This window comes from Muscardinus avellanarius (assembly GCF_963383645.1).
Source record: "Muscardinus avellanarius genome assembly, chromosome: 4".
NCBI classification, from domain to species: Eukaryota; Metazoa; Chordata; class Mammalia; order Rodentia; family Gliridae; genus Muscardinus; species Muscardinus avellanarius.
The window spans coordinates 17,681,047-17,701,158 of NC_137789.1; the positions used below are offsets into that span (position 1 = coordinate 17,681,047).

The 20,112-nt window shown below is 41.9% G+C and overlaps 1 protein-coding gene across 1 annotated transcript in view; it reads left to right on the top strand.

Annotated features, from left to right (window-relative positions):
- Positions 1-5,296: 5,296 nt before the first annotated feature.
- The window catches only part of TMEM65 (transmembrane protein 65), a gene marked incomplete at both ends in the record, with an annotated part of 49,840 nt that continues 35,024 nt past the window's right edge, over positions 5,297-20,112 (top strand). Inside the window, one exon of the mRNA XM_080694719.1 lies at positions 5,297-5,564. Within this exon, the coding sequence (XP_080550845.1) occupies positions 5,297-5,564 (268 nt within the window). The remainder of the gene's footprint in view (positions 5,565-20,112) is intronic.

Genomic DNA, 20,112 nt, shown 5'->3' on the forward strand with positions numbered 1-20,112 from the left:
TCCTCTTGGCCACCCACACCTACACCAACCTTTCCTAGACTTCTTTACAGTACCGTACATGTCCTGCAGCTCTCCCCTCCATCTCCCCCATTTATTCATATTTAGGATATTTAGGTGTTAAGAGAAGAAAAGTGGAAAAAGGATACAGTTGTCCCACCTCTAATAGTTGGGTAGTTATTTCTCAGGTTAATGTCCAAACACATGATCCTGGAGGTGTGAGAGGTCTGTTAATGGTTTGAAAATAAACTGTCATCTGGGCATGGTGGTGCCTATCTGTAATCCCAGAACTTGGGAGGCTGAGACGGGAGGACCCCAGGTTCCAAGCCGTCTTCAGCAACTTGGTGAGACTCTTAGCAACTTAGTGAGAACCTGTTTTCCAAATAAAAATAAATAAAATAGGGTTGGGCTTGTAGCCCAGAGGTGGAAGAACCCCAAATTCCATCCCCAGTACCACATACACACGCAAAGTGGAATGTTCCTCGGACTTCATGCTCTAGAGGCAGCCTTGCTCAGAGGCGGGTCCCTGGGGGTGTGACATTGGGGGATATCCACATCCCCCACCCTCTCCCCTTGTAGCCCTGCTTCCTGCCAGCATGCCCTAAGGACCTGTACGTGCAGCTCCTGCTTGGCTGCTCCAGTAAGTAGACTATGTCTAGGGACTAAAATCTCTAGTCTCATAAGAAAAGAAACCTTTCTTCCTCTAAGTCTTATGTGTGTCAGGTATTTGGATCATAGCAGTGAGACTGCTCCCTGAAAACAAGGATTATGGCAACTGGAGGAGATAGCTAATATTTCTTAAGCACTTACTATTTTCAGGGGCTATTTGAAATGTTTTACATGTTTTAACTCTTTGGCTATAACCCTACAAAGCAGAGGCTCATCTCTCTATTGAATAGATTAGTAACTAAATAACATGTCTTTATCTCTATCAAACAGATAAGTAGCCATGGAAAGGTAGATATATTGGCCCAAGATAATAAATGGTAGTGTAAGGATTCAAATGCAGTCTGGGTCTCGCGCTAATGCGTCCAGTCACTTGGCAATGCTGTCATTTCTGGCTTGGTTGGTGATGGATGGATGGGCCAAACTGACCTCCTGTACACATCTGGTAGTTATCTGAAGTAGCAGGGGCCACCTCCTCCAAGTGGTCTTTCCAGCAGGATTCCTCAGACTTCTTTATATGGTAGCTAGATTCTAAAAGGACAAATGTCATATGAAAAATTAATGCAATGGCAGCCTCTAACTATACCACCAGACTGACTGTCACCTATGTCATGGAATAGCTAGGCATACAGAGCAAATGAAAATGCTTGAATTAAGCCAGGCATGGTGGCGCATGCTTGTAATCCCGGCATTCGGGAGGCTGAGACAGGAGGATCGTGGGTCATGGACAGCCTCAGCTACTCAGCTACTTAATGATGCTCTTTGCAACTCAGTGAGCCCCTGTTTCAAAGTAAAGGATAAAAATAGGGCTGGGGGTATATCTTGGAGATAGAATGCCCCTGAGTTCCATTTCCCACTAACCACAAAAAAAGATGCGTGAACTGCATTATCTATACTACAATTTTAAAACACGCCTTCAGATTCTTTGGCACTGTTCACGAGATGGACTATATGCTCTTCCCTTGAATCTGGGCTGGCTTCAGTGGCTTGCCTTGTAGACATAAGAATTTAAGGAAAGTGATGCTGCATAATTTCCATGGATACGCAAGGAAACGCCATGAGCTCGGTTCTTTTCAGATGCTCATTCTGCAGGGTGAGAACTTTGCCAGGCTAGAGGGGCTGTGTGATGGTGCCCTGAGCTTCCGGCTAGCCAGCAGCCAACATCAGCTGCCAGCCACATGAGTGAGCCACTTTGGATGGCCAGCCTAGGTGAACCGTCAAATGACTGCAGCCACAGGGAACATCTGATGGCCACTAGAAAAGAGACTTTAATAAAGAACCACCCAAGGAAGCCCTCCACAAATATCTGAGTCACAAAAGCACGAGCAAAATAAACTGGCTACGTAAGCCACTATGTTTTGGTGTAATGTGTTTAAAGGGCAGGAATAGTATTCACAACAACCTATATAACACAGAGACGTGTAAGAAATAGGGTCGATTAACAAGATTAGGACAGGCTGTGAGGATCATAGTGCCTAAATTCTGTTTTATTCGGTATCCATGTGTCTTGTCCTTCTCTGAACTTTCAACCAGCTGGGCTAATCTCTGCAGATAAGTGCAGTTATAAGAGCTAAAGTGGAGAGTAGGTACGGGTGCTCTGAGATGTTCATCAGATGGAAGAGGCCTGAACCCAACATAATCTATTCCATTGAAGAGGTGAAAAATTATATTTGGTCATAGCTTGCTGAGGATTTATTTGCTTTTCATGGACAGAGATTCCATGGGGCCATAAAGGGCCCACAGTGGGTTTCACCAGATGCCATAGCTGCCAACCCAGAGGTAGTGTAATTTGTACCTTATTAATATTTAAAGATTGTTTGTAGCTGGGTATGGTGGCACATGCCTGTAATCCTGGCACTTGTAAGGTTGAGATGGAGCATCACAGGTTCAAGGCCAGTCTTATCAACTTCACGAGATCCTCAGAAATTTAGTGAGATCCTGTTTCAAAGTAAAATACTGCTCGGGGTATGGTTCAGGGTGGAATGCCCCTGGCTTCAATTCCCAGGACCGACCAAACAAACAAACAAACAAACAAACAAAATCACTCATTTTTTCAACCTTTCCAAGTAAAACAGCGGTCTCATTTGTTTCATCCTTTTAATCAATACATATCCATTCATTCTAGGTGTAATATATCTCAACAATGAATTTTATACTTTAGTTTTTCCTATTGCTTTATAACAGAACCATATGTTTTTAAATAATACAGCAAAGACATCACAGTAAGCCAAAATAAGCAAATGCTTAACAGATCGTGTCTGTGATGTCTCATTTACTGGTCAAAGCAAGTCACATGGCCAGGCTGATAATTAATAATAAAGTGGACTCCACAAGGGGTGGATAACAGTAGGTACAATTCTTTGGGATCACTACTGTTAACAATCTACTACTGATGCAGAGTTAGGCAATGCTTGATCCAGGGACCAAATTATCAACAATCTGTCTCCAGTCCACACACTAAACTTCTGTGCTAGAGACTGTTAGAAATGGGTTCTTATAGAGTTTTTTTGATCCTCACTTTCTAGGCCCCAAACCAAGCCCAATGAATCAGAATCTCTTGGGTATTTGATATTATAGATTGGATGAGGTGATCATCTCAGGCACCTGACACTGAAATAACTCTGCAGAGGATTTTAGTAAATACAAGGGGGGGGGCAGTTGGGTTCAAAGACGAAATTCCTGTACCTCAAAATATCTGCATATTCCAAAGACAGCATTTTTCTCTTTTCTCATATTTTTTAAAAGTATTAGGGGTTGAACCCAGGGGTATTCTTTTTCTAAGCTACACTCCCAGCCCTTTATATTTTTTATTTTGAAATAAGGTCCTACTAAGTTGCTGAGTTTGGTCTTGAAGTTTTGATCCTCCTGTCTCAGCATCCCAAATACTGGGACTATAGGCGTGTACCAAACATGCCTGGCAACCACATTTTTGTTATTATATCATGGAGGTGAAATTAATTTTTTTTTCTTTCCACGTTTAAGTTAGAGCAATGGTTTTTAAACTTTTGTGTGCATCAGATTTAAATGGAGGGTTACAATATCAGTGACTGGTCTCTCTCACATTCTTTGGATCATCTCTGGTTCACTTATAATACCTAACACAATGTAAATGCTGTGTAAATAATGGTAATGCTGTATTGTTAAGGAAATAATAACAAGAACAAAAGTCTCTATATGCTCAGTGAGATGCATTTTTTCAAATATTTTTTATCTGAGGTTGATTGAATCCATAGGTTCAGAACCCACAGGTAGAGCGCGCTGGCTGTATTGCACTTAGTATTTATAGCACACAGGCTCTGAGCTAGGAGCAACAGAAGATGTGATAAGGATGGGATTTAGATCTGTATTACACTTGAGCAGATTAGTCGTCTTAATGGATTTATTGTCTCTAAGACAGGGTGCTAAGTGTCATTAGACGGGTTCAGATAATGCAGCGATTTTTCTCTTGGGAAGAGCTAAAGAGCTTTCTCTTAGGAAAGCTTCGTGGAGGAGACCCTTCGACATGGCCTTGACGATGCCTAGGACCTGGGCATGTGGATATCGTCCTGGTACAGAGAAGGGGAAAATCACTGCTACCCAGAACAGGTCTCTGACATTCTTGCATGGGCTCCAGCATGAGCAATCTGCAAGCTGGCCGTCATCACAGCCCAGAAGGGTACTTTCCCTCAAGGTTAGTCTCTAACTCCCTTTTCTCGGAACAGCAGAACCGGTTTTGCTTTCTTTCTCTTGAGCGTTCCCAGAGCAGGCACCTCCGCACTGGCTGAGGTGGGCGCTGACTCGGAGAAGGGCGCGGCTCCGGCCCTTCACTCCCCAAACGCCTGGACAGGGCGCTGTGACCCCACAAGCGCCCCGCTGCTCCGCCTGGCCAGCGCAGGGCGAGCGGGTCCACCCGCTGGGCGCCGCTCAGAAAGAGCTCCAAATTTAGGATGGTGCTGGGCCGGGCCGAGCGAAGGGTCCAAACCTCTTTTTCCCTCTTCCTTCCAGTGGATTTTAAGGAGAGGAGGAATCAGATGCCGGCAGAGAGGGCGCGCCCCTTCTCCCTCCACCTTCACGCAGCGGTGAGGATAGCGAAGCGACGGCGCTGGGCTCCCCGGGACCCGAGCGCGGCCTGCGCGCCTCGCACTGCGCCTGCGCGGCCCCGCCCCACCCCGCCACTCCCCGCCCACCGGCCCCGCCTCTCGCCCCGCCCTGTTACCCCCAATACCGCCACTAGGGGTGGCGGCGCGGCGGCGGCCTGGGAGCGCGGCGGCTTTGAGGGCGCCGGAGCCCTGGCGAGCGGGGACGAGCCGAGGCCAGGGGTGGGAAAGCCGGCGGGAGCGGAGGGCGGCGCCCGCGGAGGGCGGCGCGGCTGACTCATCCCTCTGGAGATCCGGCCGCCGCCCGCCGCCCGCCCTCGCCGGAGCTCCCGGGCCCGGCCGCCTCGGAGAAAGTTTCTGTGGTCGCGGGCCTCGGGGCGGCGTTGCGGGACGGCCCGGGGCGAGCGCCGCGGCCCGCGGGTGCATGGTGCCGGGCGCCGCGGCCGCCCGTCTGCAGGACCCCGGGGCGGGGTCGGGCTGAGCCGGCTCCGGCCTCCGCGCCGCCTCGCCCGAAATCGCCTCCCGGACTCCGCGGGGTCCCCGCTCCGCGGCCCGCCATGTCCCGGCTGCTGCCGCTGCTGCGGAGCCTGAGGCCGGGCCCCGCCGCGCCGCGCCTGCCGACCTGGTGCTGCTGCGGGCGGGGGCTGCCGGCGCTGGCGGCCCCCGGCGGCCCGCGGGCGCTGGGCACGCACCCCAAGAAGGAGCCCATGGAGGCGCTGAACACGGCGCAGGGCGCGCGCGACTTCATCTACAGCCTGCACTCCACCGAGAGGAGCTGCCTGCTCAAGGAGCTGCACCGCTTCGAGTCCATCGCCATCGCCCAAGGTAAGGGGGCCGCGTGGGGGGCCAGCCGGGCCCGCACCCTCCCCGCACGCTGGACCCCCGCCCCCTGGCCCCGCGCCTGGGACGGCCGGAGGGGGCTTTCCGCCCCCCCCCCCCGAGTGCGGCCCCGAGGCAGGTAGGACCGGCGTGGATCCTGCCAGGCAGCTGGGGCCGAGCCCGGCTGGTTCCTCCCCAGCCCCAGAACCTGGAGCTGCAGCCCCCAAAGCGCCTGACACGGTTGGGGTTTTGTTTTGATTCGCCCGGGGCCTCGCCTCCCCAGCCCTCCTGCCCCCTAAGTCCTTGCTGTGCCTTCTTGCGAACCTGCACCCATGCAGGTGGCATGCCCTGCCTGCTCCGAGAAAGTGCTACAAACCACGGGCAGAAAGAAACTTTCTTGAACGATTATCCAATGAAGATGGGTGGCCCACAAAAGGGGTGTAGCTTCCCGAGTCAGGGATGCTCTCAGCTGCTGCTTTCCACACGCATCTGGTTGCATTAATGTAATCAGCCGAAGGAGCTTTTCCTGGAAAATGTAAAGAATAGACCAAGCCAACAATTGCAGATATATACTTGGAAGCCCGAAGAGGTTCACGTTAAACGCCAGTTTTTGTTTCTTCAGTTTGAACACTAAGGTATTTAGGAGAGGGAGGGGATTGGTGGCTCTACAATAAAAAGCAGACTTTGGCTTAAAAGTAATTTGGGAGAATGAAAGCAAAGCTATTTTTTAAATTTTTATTTTATTTTTATAAGTGGAACATATTGAGAGTGGTGTACATTTACATTGTGCTTCATGCCCTTCCCCCTCCATCCCCCCCCATAGATAGTGTCCAGGTTAATCATGTATTTATGCTATTACACATGTTCGTATATAGCTCCTCCATTCAACAACCTCAGCTTTCTTCCTCTCCTATCCTTCCATTCAAGCTTTGAAAGCAAAGCTATTTTTAAGTGAACATGTTAAAATAGGATATTTTTATAACAAGTGCAGAATGTGATAGGTCAGAATTTAAGTTTAGGTGAAAAGGCTAGAAGTTCAAAAAACCAAAAGTCTGAAAGGAGTAGGGGGTCCCAAATTGATTCAGTCTTAAGATATTTTTGCCGCTTAAATATGGTAATATACACATTACTTTTATACAGTAATTGCATTCTGATGTTTGAAAGTTCTTTAAGTGTGCTTGGTTTCCTTCTGAAGTTGGCAGGTATATAACATTCCATAATCTTAAGTTTAGAGCACATTGATTTGGGACTTTGATTTGACGGAGGCACTTCAGAGTATCTTTGGCCGATGTTTGGGACTTGCTTTTACTACTTCAAATACTTTTTATTAATTGTACCTCTTAGCCACTTTTTTCCCTCGGTTCATGAAGTTGTGGACCAGTTTAAAGTATTGAATGATTCCAGACATTGTCTACCCAATGCTTTTACAGAAAAATGTAAGATCCAATCAGTTTAGTTATTAGTTAATCATGATGTTATAGGGAATATAATTGAGTACTAGCATATTTGTGGTCTATGTGTGCATACAATATGTGGTTTTATTTTTTTTATTTTTTATTTTTTTCTTTTTTGGTGGTACTGGGGTTCCTGGAAGCCCGTCTATCTCCGGGCTACACTCCCAGACCTATTTTATTTTTGGAAACAGGGTCTCCTAAGCCAGCGCGGCTGCGATCCTCCTGTCTCTGCCTCCCAAGCGCGGGGATTACAAGCGTGTGCCACCACGCCCGGCTAATATGTGGTTTTAAAATACTCAAATTTGAAAATGTGCTCCTTGAAAAACATATTGACAGTTACATACTAGAACATTAACTTTTATGCTCTTTCTTCAAAAGCAAGACTATTTGAGCAAACATACTGCGTTCTGTAGGTAATTTCTTGGAAAATCTGCATTATCAACATGTTGCAAGATTGGAGGGCCCTCTGAATATAATTTAATGGCAGTTATTGAAAAGCATGTCCCATAATATGACTGGATAAATTTTATCTCATACATTATTTTTTGTACATGCCAGTAGTATTACAGTAGGAAGACTACATTTTCCAAAGAAGATAATATTTTAAAATGTAACATGGTTCTAAATATTTGGAATATTTTGGGTCCTGGAATGAACTCAGAAAACTTGAGTCAGTGGAGACCATTCACCTCAATTACACTTAATTATGTAAATTATAAGGAAAAAGTTGATAATTAAAATTTTTTATTCGGGAGAAGTAGACAAATATATAGATAACAATGTGGTGGTCTAATACTTCCTATTTGTAGCCAAAGAACTTCAAAGTTTAAATCAGTTGTCCTTGTTTATATTTCTAAATTATTGCCTTTTGAATTAAGTGACACTTAGAGGTGCTTTAATTTTTAGTGCAGTCTTGGTGTTCATTTAGTTTTTAATATCAAAGAATGTATGGAGATAGCTAGGGTCATCACTTAGTAAATTACCTTATTCTTTAGTCATGTAAGGCAAACAGGATTTTGCTGTGTTAGGAATTCATCCAGCTCACTTTATCGTTGAAATCAACATTTTCCCCCTCATTGGACAAATGAAAAACTCATGATTTTTTTCATTGTTGCTTTTTGAATAATGTACTTTTTCTTTTTTTATTGGTGCATTGTATTTATTGAATGATGTTTTTAAACACTCAACTAATATACTAAATGTATGTGTACCAAGTGCACTCTTTCGTGAAATACTCACTGTTAAAGGGGCTGTTTTTTATGATAGAAAATCTGTGTGTCCTTGTTGTTTGTATGATCAAATGAAATGTTTTGCTATTGATGTGGATACATTACAAAAATTCTATATCAATCTAAATAGCTAAATCAGTCATCTATATATTGATGTAGTTAGGGAAATCTGCTGCTAAAATTCGGTACATTTGCCCTTTTCTTTCACTAGGCATGTGGTATGGTTTATAACAAGATATATCTTTAGAGTCAATTTGTAATAGATAAGGCAGGCTTTGTGGGATGTCTTATCATAGTTAAATAGGATATCGTGATTTTTTAAATTACAAGCTGATTTCCTTTCCAATTTTAGAAAGGTTTGTGTTGTACTCTTACCTTGCCTGCTCAACTTGATTTTTTTCCCCATAAGCAGACCATATTCTGCTCGTGGTGTATTGTTGGCTTATTATTACAAGCAGGACTGGCAAGCTGACATTATTATAGACACTTTTTAATATTAGACAAGAGTTTAAAAGCTAATTAATGCCGGGTGTGGTGGCACACACTTGCAATCTCCGCACTTGGGAGGTGGAGACAGGAGGATCGCGCTGGTTCAAAGCCAGTCTCGATAGCTTAGAGACCCTGTTTCCAAATAAAAAAGTATAAAAAAATAGGTCTGGGAGTGTAACCCAGATGTAGAAGGGTTTCCAGGAACCCCAGTACCACCAAAAAAAAAAAAGCTAATTAATTTTTTTCTAATTTTTGTAATATTTTGAGTTATTTTACAAAACTTTAAAAATATGGCATTTTGGTTTTGAAAAATGGTAGTGCTGATTGTGTTAGTAGTTGTCCATTGCTGTATAACAAAGTAGCTCTAAACATAGCACCTTAAAATAAACATGTATTATCTCACAATTTCTGATGCTCAGGAATTCTGGAGCCAGCTTAGGTGGATATTTCTGACTCAGACTCTAATGAAGTTGCAATCAAGCTTTGAGCTGGGATTGGCGGATCCATTTCTAAGAAGATTAATCACCTGACTGTTGGGTGTAGTGGTGTATGCCAGAATCCCAATACTTGGAAGACTGAGATAGGAGAATAACAGGTTTGAGGTCAGTTGCAGCAATATAGTGAGGCCTTGTTTCAAGAATAAAAAGGACTGGAGGTGTAGCTCAAAGGAATGTTCCTGGGTTCAATTCCTAGTACTAGCATAAAATAAAATAAAAATAAATAAATAGAAGGAAAGAAAGATGCTTCTTAGAGAATATTTTCATTAAATATGCACTTAAGAGGTTTGAAAAGATTACTTTTACATATAGTGAATAACAGATGTATCGAGGTGAATAGACCAGTTCACAGAATTTTTCTTCAGTAATGGATTTTAGCTTGCATTTTTATTTCTCTGTATAAATGGTATTGTGTACTTCTAAAATTTGTTTCTGCTATTCACCTACATCTATACATTAGCCATATAATTCTAAACTTTAATCCAGTTGCTCTCTATTTTTTTGTTATTTATTTTAAAGTAGGATGAGGAACTTTGTTTTGAGAACTAACTATATAAGCCTAACAGTTTTTGATAAAATGAAAGGCTGGAAGATAAAAACCTGATATTAAATTGGATATCTAGAAGATTTAACATAAGTAAGATTTATTATGGAGTCCTGGCCCCCAGGAGGTTTTGCTCTTTAGCGACAGTGTTCTTATTTTCTCAGCTTGTTGTTTAGGATTATGGGAGAATGAAGCCATTCTATTAATCGGTTAGCCTCTGGAATGGATTGAGGATGATCTCAGCTTTTGCTCAAAGATAAAACATCTTACATTCCAAATTTTAGTACTGTAGTTGAGATAAAAGAGAAATAAGAGAAATAATAGCTCCAACTGGGCTTGGCAAGAGGGAGAGAATCAGGGTGGGCTGGTGATAGGATAGGATAGGTTTACCCACATGTTTAGGCCTAACTAGAACTTTTGATCCAAGAAGATATGTGTGACCTCACCAGCAATATAGTCTGAAATGGTTGTACCATTTAGATGATAGGTCAAGGCTTTCAGAGCTAGGCAGAAGCTCTACGACTTTGCATTAATTTCCTATTACTGCTATAACAGATCACCACAAATTTAGTGGCAGAACACTTATTCTCTTAAAGTTCTGGCAGTCCAGAATTCAAAGCGAGTCAAAAGGGGCTAGAATCAAAATGTCAGCAAGGCTCTGTCTTTCTGGGCTCCAGGGAGGATCTGTTCCTGGCTTCGTCCAGCTTTTAGCATTCCTTGGTTCCTGGCCATGTCACAGGAATCTGCTTCAGCTGTTGCATTACCTTCTTTCTCATTGACCTTTTTTTCTCCTTCATAAAGGACTCTTGTGATTATATTTTGTGCCCAAGTGAATAATAAAGGATAATCTCTTTCAAAACTGTCAGTTACACCTGCAGAGTTCTTTTTGCCATATAAAGGAACATATTTACAGGCTGGGGAATTAGGATTACACATCTTTGGGGATGGTATAACAGTCACTAGGGCAGTTCAGATTGAAGGGAAGGGAAATTAGAAAAATTTTTTGTAGGTGATCATGCCTAAAAATTATAGTTTGTTTATTTTATTAGTACATTAGAATAATTTTCGTTGGATGTTTTGTTTTAGGTGTTTGTGTGTATGTTCCTCCACATGTGTACATTGTCCTGGGAGTTGAACCCAGGGGTTTCCCCCTCCGAGCTACACCTCTAGACCTTTTTTAACATTCATTTTGAAATGGTCTAGCTAATTCGCTGAGAGACTCACTATGTTGCTGAAGCTGCCCTCCAACCTGGTATCCTTCCATCTTAGCCTCCTAGGTACTGGGATTACAAGGTGTATTCCACTATGCTCTGCAGTATTATATCTTCATTAATGCAAATCATCAGTATTATTTATTAATTTATTTATTTAGGCTTAAGGCCTTTATTTTGAACATTTGTTTTTGTACTGCAATGCTAGTGCAATGGTTCCTTATAGTTATTGAGATGTATATCAGGTTTTCTTACCTTGAGCAATATTGACATTGTGGACTAGATAGTTCTTGGTTGTGTAGAACCCTCCCATCTTCGCTACCTTAGTTGTGATAGCCAAAAATGTCTTCAGACATAGCTAAGTGTTCTTTGGAGGAGATTGGGATTTGGAGCCCTGGGGAAAAGGGGTGGGCGTCTCACCCTGTTTGAAGCCATTGCTTTCTATGAAGTGCTGTAATTTGTTGCTTTAGCTGCTTTGCCTTGTCTCTCCTTTTCTCCTGTCATCCAGTGATAACTGCTATTGTTAGTACATTGTCTTTGTTTCTAGCTCATTGCTTTATTTTACATATAATTGTCTCTGGATAAAGACAGATAATTCTTTTCTGTTTATCAGACATCTCATTTCTCTAATAAATGAACTTCGTGGTAACTTTTTCTTGATTGTGTTCTCTTTTCATTTTGACTAAATTCTGAACATTAGAAACTTATGGCTTCCAGGTAAGTTAAGCACTGCCATGGTTTAATTTACCAATATAATTAGTTTGGCGTTCTCCACCGCAATAGATATGTGTGTTTATTTTTTGTGCTAGTTGGGATAAGTAAGTTTTATAAACATTTACATCTAGAAGTTTGAAAAATTATAAAGTCAGTAATTTATAGGATCATCTAGAGGGTCACATGGAACTAAAAGATAATGAATGATCTTAAACGTTGGTGATGACCTGATATTAAACTATTATTTTTGGAGCTTGTTTCAATTTTTCTATAAGTAGTGATAACTTTGCAGAACTATACTCCTGTCTGGTTTCCTTTGGTATGTCTCAAGAACAAATAAGGATTTAAATCCTTGGGTACAGATTTTATTAGCAGCTTGCTCAAGTCAGCTGAATTAATTAGTATAAAACCATATAAGACTAGCCTTATCTTTGACTCAAATTCATGTCTACTTTTAAGTAATTGAAAGCAATCACATAAAACAATTATGTGTTAAAATTTTCTCAAAGGATCTGATTAATGAGAGGCTCTTAAAGACAAAATGTTTTTCAGGGAAACTCTGAAATATTTATTTGGATGGCTTTTTTTTTTGCAGTATGGCTTCTGATGATTAACATATTTGAACTTACTGCACTTTTTCTCTGCCTTAGTAAAAGTATAATGAGGATGAGCTCAATTTAGCTTCTACCAGATGTGAGAGTCCTTAAATACTGTATTTTAATACAGTAGTCTTCTCTGGGGATACTTCTATTTGTAGACATACTAGTCATTACACCAAATGCCCCCTGAACACTGCTGTTTCAGTTGGCATGCTTTTTTAGACTCTATCATAGTGATAATGAAATGTGTTGAGCGTAATCGGTCCTACCCCCAACTCAGTGCTCTGAGACTGTTCTGCTCTATTTTCATTCATTCTTTGTGGTTGTGATAAACTTTTCTGCTGTAAGGTTTGTTTCTTGGAACTCTGTTTTTATTATTTAAATTAATTAATTTATTTATTGGTACTTGGGATTGAACCGCAGCATTCTATCTCCAAACTATACTTCCAGCCCTTTTTGTTTTTTTATTTGAAGTAGAGTCTTGCTCGGTTGCTGAGATTCTCACTACATTGTTGAGGTTGTCCTGGAACCCTCAATCCTCCTATCTCAGCCTCTCAAGTACGGGGATTACAAGTGTGTGCCACCATGTCTGTAATTGTTTTTAATGTATGCCCTTCTGCTTTGTTACTCTTCTATAGTGTTTTTAATTTTCTTTTTTTTTCTAATGTTCTCTATAATTTTAAAAAAACACGTGCCATACCACTCCCCACTTTTCAGTAGGGTTTCACTTGATAAACACTTGGAGGGCCATTACATTCCTCTCTTTTCAACTAACAGTGGCATCTGTCCCATTGTGACTGGTCTTCAGCTCACACAGTGAAGATCTCTCTCATGAGTATTTTTACTAATATCTGGATAATGATCATTGTTCTAGGCACCTAAAAGGTAGTTGACCGAGGCATTACTATTTATGAATCTTAAAGTTTTATGGGAATTTAAATTAGAATGATGTTCTTGATTTAATTTAGATTTTCTGTCTTCTCTCCAAATATTAGGGTAGATTCTTTAGCACACTGTGCTATTAAAAATATTTGTAATTTAAAAGTCAGCCTGGTATTTTGCAACACAACCTCTAGATTTGTATTGGTTTTTAAATTTTATAGAAGATATACTCTTGCTATCAGTATAGCTGCTACAGAGGCCATCTTCACTACTATGACTTACCAATTATTAAATATTTTCTGGGTGCCAAAGACGGAGCTATCTCTATTTTACAGATTAAGAAACAGAGGCTAAGAGTAGTTTGCCCAAGATCTTCAACCTCTGTGTTGAGATAGAGGGTAAAGTTAATAACTTTGATAACTTTGTCTATCTCTGAAGCCCTTTTTTCCCCCCTCCCCCCCGGTGCTGGGGGTTGAACCCAGGGGCATTCTACCTAGGATCTATACCCCAAGCTCTATTTTTTTTTTTTTTTTTAATAAGAACATCTTGCTAGGTTGCCAAGAGCCTCACTGGGTTGCTGAGCCTGCTTTGAACCTTCTATCTTCCTGTCTCAGCCTCCCAGTACTGGGATTACAGTCGTGCATCACTATGCCAAGCTTATTGAAGCCTCCATTCTTACTGTTTCTTTCTGGATACTTTTACTTGGGATTTTTAACAAATGTTGGGGGAAGAAACTGCCTCAAGTATTCAATAAAAGTCAAATGTGCAGATAATACATCTTTGTCTTCTGTATGTTTGCACAATATACAACATTCAATACAAAAGAAAATAAGGATTGTTACTTTAAAAATAGGGATCAGTGTGCAAAAAAGTTAATGTATGAAAAGTTTGGAAAAGTAAGAAAACGTGTTTGAGATATATGTTTCTATATTTTTCCTTTAGATTTTAAAATGAACTTTTAAATTTATTTATTTTGTGGTACTGGGGATGGAACCCAGGATCATTCTACTTCTGAGCTACACTCCTAACCCTATTTTATTTTTTATTTTGAAACAGGGTCTCACTAAGCTGCAGAGGACCTTACTAAGTCGCTGAGGCTGGCTGTGAATCCTCCTGCCTCAGTCTCCCAAGCACTGGCATTACAGGCATGCGCCACTCAGCCTGGTTTTGAATGAACTTTTTATATATCTCTCATGTAACCCATAGAAAGGTTTTGTAAGCTTTGACTTGTAGCTCTTTTGGTATTGGGTGATTGTGAGGTAACTATATAAAGATATCCACTAGTTAATTGGATATGGACTCAGAATAATGTAAAATTAAAGTTTGGGAATCCTATCCATATGGTGGTAACTAGGTCCAGGCAGAGTGAGTGATGTGCAAGGAGAAGATTCCAGGAAGTAATTCTAAAACCACCAGTGTGTGTTGGAAGGAAAGAGTAAGAAGGACCAGAATTAGGTGAGGAGGGATGCCCAGAGAGAGAGAGAGAGAGAGAGAGAGAGAGAGAGAGAGAGAGAGGAAAAGTAACAAAAATAATATATCACAGAGGCTAACCAAAGAAGATAAAGAAAGGCAGAGTAGAGACTGTCTAGCACCCCCAAATCTCACCAATTAACTAGGAAAGATTAACCAGCAAGAGGCAGCTAAGTTTCCTGACTAGGAACCTAACCTGAACAGACTCCATCTATTTTTCTGAGGGGAGCTCTGAGAGGGATCACCTAAGAGGCGTTACCTGTATAATAAGACAGCCTTCGTTCTGTTGTGCATCTTCCTTTTTATCTGTCCCACAACTTGCCACCACCCTCCAGGATACCTCCAGTCCCTCCCCATCTGAGCCTCCATTTCTTTCTGTCGCTTGGGGAAGTCAGCCTCATCGATCTGACCCTCAGAGAAACTCATACTTTGTATGGCTTTTGTGCTGTGATTTTTTTCCCCTGTGCATGTTAATAGTTTTGTTATGCTTTTTCTCCTCTTAATCTTTCAGAGAGCAAAAGAATCTTTCCCTTTAGCCCTGTATATGTCTTTTAAAGAGACTAAAACATTTGATTGATTTAGAAATACTTCCCTGTCTAATCCTGGACTTGTAACTTTCAGCTTCTGTATATGTTTTCACATTCTCTTTTCTATATGCCTAATCCCAGATAGTTTTCTGAATACTGATTGGTAGGTTGTGCTTTGGTTGTTTACCTCCCAGATCCAGTTGTGTGTTTCATAGAAGACATTGTCACAGTTTTCACAGTGCTAAGAGCTAAATCAGCACCATCTCAATACAAAGCAACAGTCTGCAACCAAAGACTGTTAATGCTCATTATTACCACGCACTTAAGTTGTATACTCAGGTGACATCACTACAGGTGATAGAACAATATATACTTCATAATGTAACTGCAGATTGTTTTTGACATTAGTGGTCAAGGAGGAAAACAAAAATATCAGTGATAGCAAGTAAGAGAGGGAAATAATCGATGCCAGATCCATTTCATACTAAAAATGGTATTGATTTCAGTCCCTATTTTGGAGGCCATTATTTGGGTTTTGTGCATTTTCCTCAACCTCTGCACCTGTCAGCAAAAAGGAACTTTTTGTATCCACACAGGGATTTTTTTGGGGGGAATATGGAACTTTCAGTGTGAAAACAGAAGCAGTCCTGGAAAACTGGATAGTTGTTCACTCTGCCTGGCTTAAGTGACAACATTTTGGACTCTTCTCACAGATTAAGAGTTTTGATTCATTGGAGAGATTGAGGAAAGAAACCAGGTAGAATTTAGTGTCCTATTGTGCAGCTGCTATTTCTTCCAAGCACCTACCACAGTGAACACTTTCTTAGGGCCCTCTCTTTTACTTTTTTTTTGGTGTGTGTGTGGTGGTACTGGGGTTCCTGGAAACCCTTCTACCTCAGGGCTATACTTCCAGACCTATTTTTATATTTTTATTTGGAAACAGGGTCTCTTAAGCCAGCGAGGCTGGCTTCGAACCTGCACGATCCTCCTGTCTTTGCCTCCCAAGCGCGGGGATTACAAGTGTGCGATACCATGCTTTTTACTTTTTTTTTTTTTGGTATCTGATGGGATTTGGTTTGAAAACCTGCAAGAAGGTATGCACTCCCCAATTTAAGTATGTCCTAGTGGCTTTATATGGTCTCATCAGCCCTCACTTTGCCTTCACCTGTTCCCCTACCAGTTAGCTGTACTGTTCTTAAGGTGTACAGTTGCATGTATCCCAAGAAAGCAGTTTTTAATGCCTCTTCTCTTCTTGCAGGCACCTGTCTCACTTTTGATTAAGGGCCAGTTGTTTTTCTCTGACTTCATTTCTCTTATGGGGTTGAAATAAGTCATGCATCTGAATTGAGTTTGACTTTGTTATAAAGATAGTATAATGCTCTATGTAGCTCTTTGTATCTCATTAGAAAGTAGAACTCTGTTTCATAAAATTTAATGTCTGTACATCATCTAGGAGTATTATAGAAATTCAGATTCTGTTCAAGTAGGTTTGAGGGGGGCCCGAGATTTTGCATTTTAACAAGTGCCCAAGGACTTCAGTGCTACAGATCTAGAAGAACACTATTCTTTGAGTGGCATGGTTATATAAAGTTTTTTTTTAAAGTGCAAAATAAATGAAATCATGTAGGTAATAAAGGGTGCTTGAGGTGAGAAAAGAAACAGGCAAACATATAATAATTAAGATATGGTACATTTTGTGAACTGATGGAATTTTACATTTGCGTGTGAGAAAAATCTTACAGTATAAAACATTCTGGAGAGATCCAAAATGGCAACTGGTACGCAGCACATCTCAGTAGCTCTAACAGATAAAATTCAAATTCAACTACACAGAAGGCAGCGTCTTGACAAAACAACAACAAAGCAGCGGAAGATACTTATGAACAGCTTAACAAAAACACAACAAAGAGAACAATGGCGGGAGGAAATCCAGTACTGTGAATGCGAGATCCACTGCAAGGAACCCGAGTGGGTCACTGACCTGGTGTGGTGGCCGGCACCATCTCAGGCCACTGATGTGAACTGTGATTGCCAGCTACGGCCCAGCCTCCAGCTTTGCAACCCCAAGAAATCCAGACAAGCAGTCCAAGAACTTGAAGTGCAGAAAGTGGTGGCAGAAATCCAACGTTTTAAGCGACCATCACCACTCTTCAGGGGCGCAGAAAAAAATCTAAAAGTGCATGCACTCATCAGAAGCCAGCACCCGCAGCAGTGCACTGTGTCCTCCAGAGACTCGGTCCACAGGACAGCAAGGTAACTGCGTCATGTTACTCAGCAGATGACCACCCAGAGCAGCCGCAGGAACCTCAGTGGGCTAAGACCTGGTGGCCCATTCCAGAGGTAGTCCAGTTAGAACCTCCAGAGACACAGGAAAGGCCCATAGTGCTCAGGGCATGGTATTTGCTCAGGGTCACAGGGGGTTGCTCCAAGACTACACTGGATGCCCTTCTCTGGGGAGGGTATAGAGGCGCAGGCCCAGGGCTGGAAAGGCACAGAACCCAAGGCTGCAAGGTGCAGAGCCCAGGGTCGGAAAGTGCAGAGCCCATGCCAGGAAAGCACAGAGCTGAGGGCCTGAAAGTGCAAACCACAGGGCCTGAGATTGCAGAGGCCAGGATGGAGAGCACAGAGCCAGGGCCGGAGAGTGTAGAGCCAGGGCCGGAGGGCGCGGAGCCCAGGGCTGGAGGGTGTGGAGCACAGGGCCAGAGAGAACAGAGCTAGGGTTAGAGAGTGCAGAGCCCAGGGCTGGAAAGTACAGAGCCCAGGATAGGAAAACACAGAGCCCTGAATTTACATGGAGCTCATTTACAGTACTTACACAGAACTCATTTACAGTGACACCTATGCTCTGACACCTGAGCACAAAACTGTGAGAGGCAAGAGGGGCACAAACACTTATAAAGTGGGTCCAAAAGCTGACAATAGGTTACGGAGCAAATGAGATACTTTGGAATATACTCCAGAATCTACTGTAGTGAACAGACAAACAGATATTATAGGGGCCTATGCCCTATATATGTAAATTAGCAGGACTGCTGTTGTTTTTTTTGTTTCACACTTCTGCTAGTTCTTTTTGTTCTTCTCTTTTTTTTGTCTTTGGCTTATAATTATTAGTTTTTATAACTTGTTTTGTTACTTTAAGCATGTTTTTGCTCTCTCCCCCATTCCTTTTACAAGCTTCCTCTCTCTAGCCTCTCTACTCTCTTGTCTCAAAACTTTTTTCCCCTTTATTGTATCTCCCTGTTTTATATTCAAGTTATTTGATATCTACATACCTCAATACTCCGTAATAACTACAAGAATCCTACTATCTAATCTTCTCTCATTCTCAACCAGATACTACCTTATTATACTTAAATTTTTACTTCAGCATATCCTCTACTTTACCCGACTCCTGTACCCATCACCCCAGTTCCTACCCCTGTACCCAACCCTCACCATTGAAAAAAAGCACTGCTTAACCGTGCATGAACCTGCTGACACCTCTAAATTCCTACTGCTAATATTGGATCAGACAGATCCACAGAATCACACACAATAAAGATGTTAAGACATCAGGAAAACAAACCAGAGGCTAGGTGTTATGGCTCATGTTTGTAATCCCAGGATTCGGGAGGTGGAGACTGGAGGATTGCAGTTCACAGACAGCCTCAGCAACTTAGCAAGGCTCTTCTAACTCAGTGAGGCACTGTTTCAAAAATTAAGAAAAGACTAAAAAATAGGGCAGGGGGTGTAGCTCGGAGGAACAGTGCCCCTGGTTCCATCCCCAGTACTGCAAAACCAAAAAACCCTAAAACCCTGAAAACATGAGAACTAGAAACAGTGAGGAAATAAGGGAAATTATGAATACTGACCTACAAGAAATGCAAGGAGAATTACGAATCCTGATCTTCAATATGACAAAACAAACCTCACAGTTAGTGTACAGGAAATAAAAGAGGAAATGGAGACATTAAGAAAGAATGAGAAAGAGGCCTGGAATGAAATGAAAAGAGTCAATAAATGAAGACAATAGAAAGAAATTCTGGAAGATTAGATGGAATGGAAAATAGAATATCACTGTTAGAAGACAGTTCATTTGAAACTGAAAGCACACTCAACAGCATACAGAAGACATTACAACAATAAAACCTAAACGTCCAGCAACTATAGGACAACACGATCTGTCCTAACTTATGGATAAAAGGCACTGAAGAAGGGATAGAAGCCGGGCATGGTGGTGCACACTTGTAATCCCTGCACTTGGGAGGTTGAGACAGGAGGATCGCATGAGTTCGAAGCCAGCCTCGGCTACTTAGTGAGACCCTGTTTCCAAATAAAATATAAAATAGGTCTGGGAGTATAGCCCAGAGGTAGAAAGCCTCTGGGTTCCACCCCTAGTACCACCAAAAAAAAAAAAAAAAAAAAAAGAAGGGATAGAGGTACAGACCAAGGGTATTCATAATTTCTTCAGAGAAATAATTTTAAAGAATTTTCCAAACATGGAAAAAGACTTGGGTCATATATGTACAGGAGACATACAGAACACTGTTAAGATCAAAGAAGAACCTCCTCCCCACACCATGTAATAATAAAAATGACCAACATAGAGGCTAAGGAGAGAATCTTAAAAGCAGTGAGAACAAAAGAATGGTTGACATACAGGGGCAAAACAATAAAAATCACCCCAGACTTCCCAACCCAAGTCATGAAAGCCAGGAGAGACTGGTATAATGTAATCCAGACCCTGGAAGAAAACAACTTCCAAATAAAACTGCTATATCCATCAAGGATATTATTCAAAATTGATGGAGAAACAAAAGTGTTTCAGGATAAGAAGAATCTCAAAACATTCATGGATACAAAGCCAACACTAGAGAAATTACGTAAAAAAATAAACCATAAAGAAGGGGAAAAAAAGCAAATTTCAGAACCAGAGAAGAGATGAATTTGATATGTTTT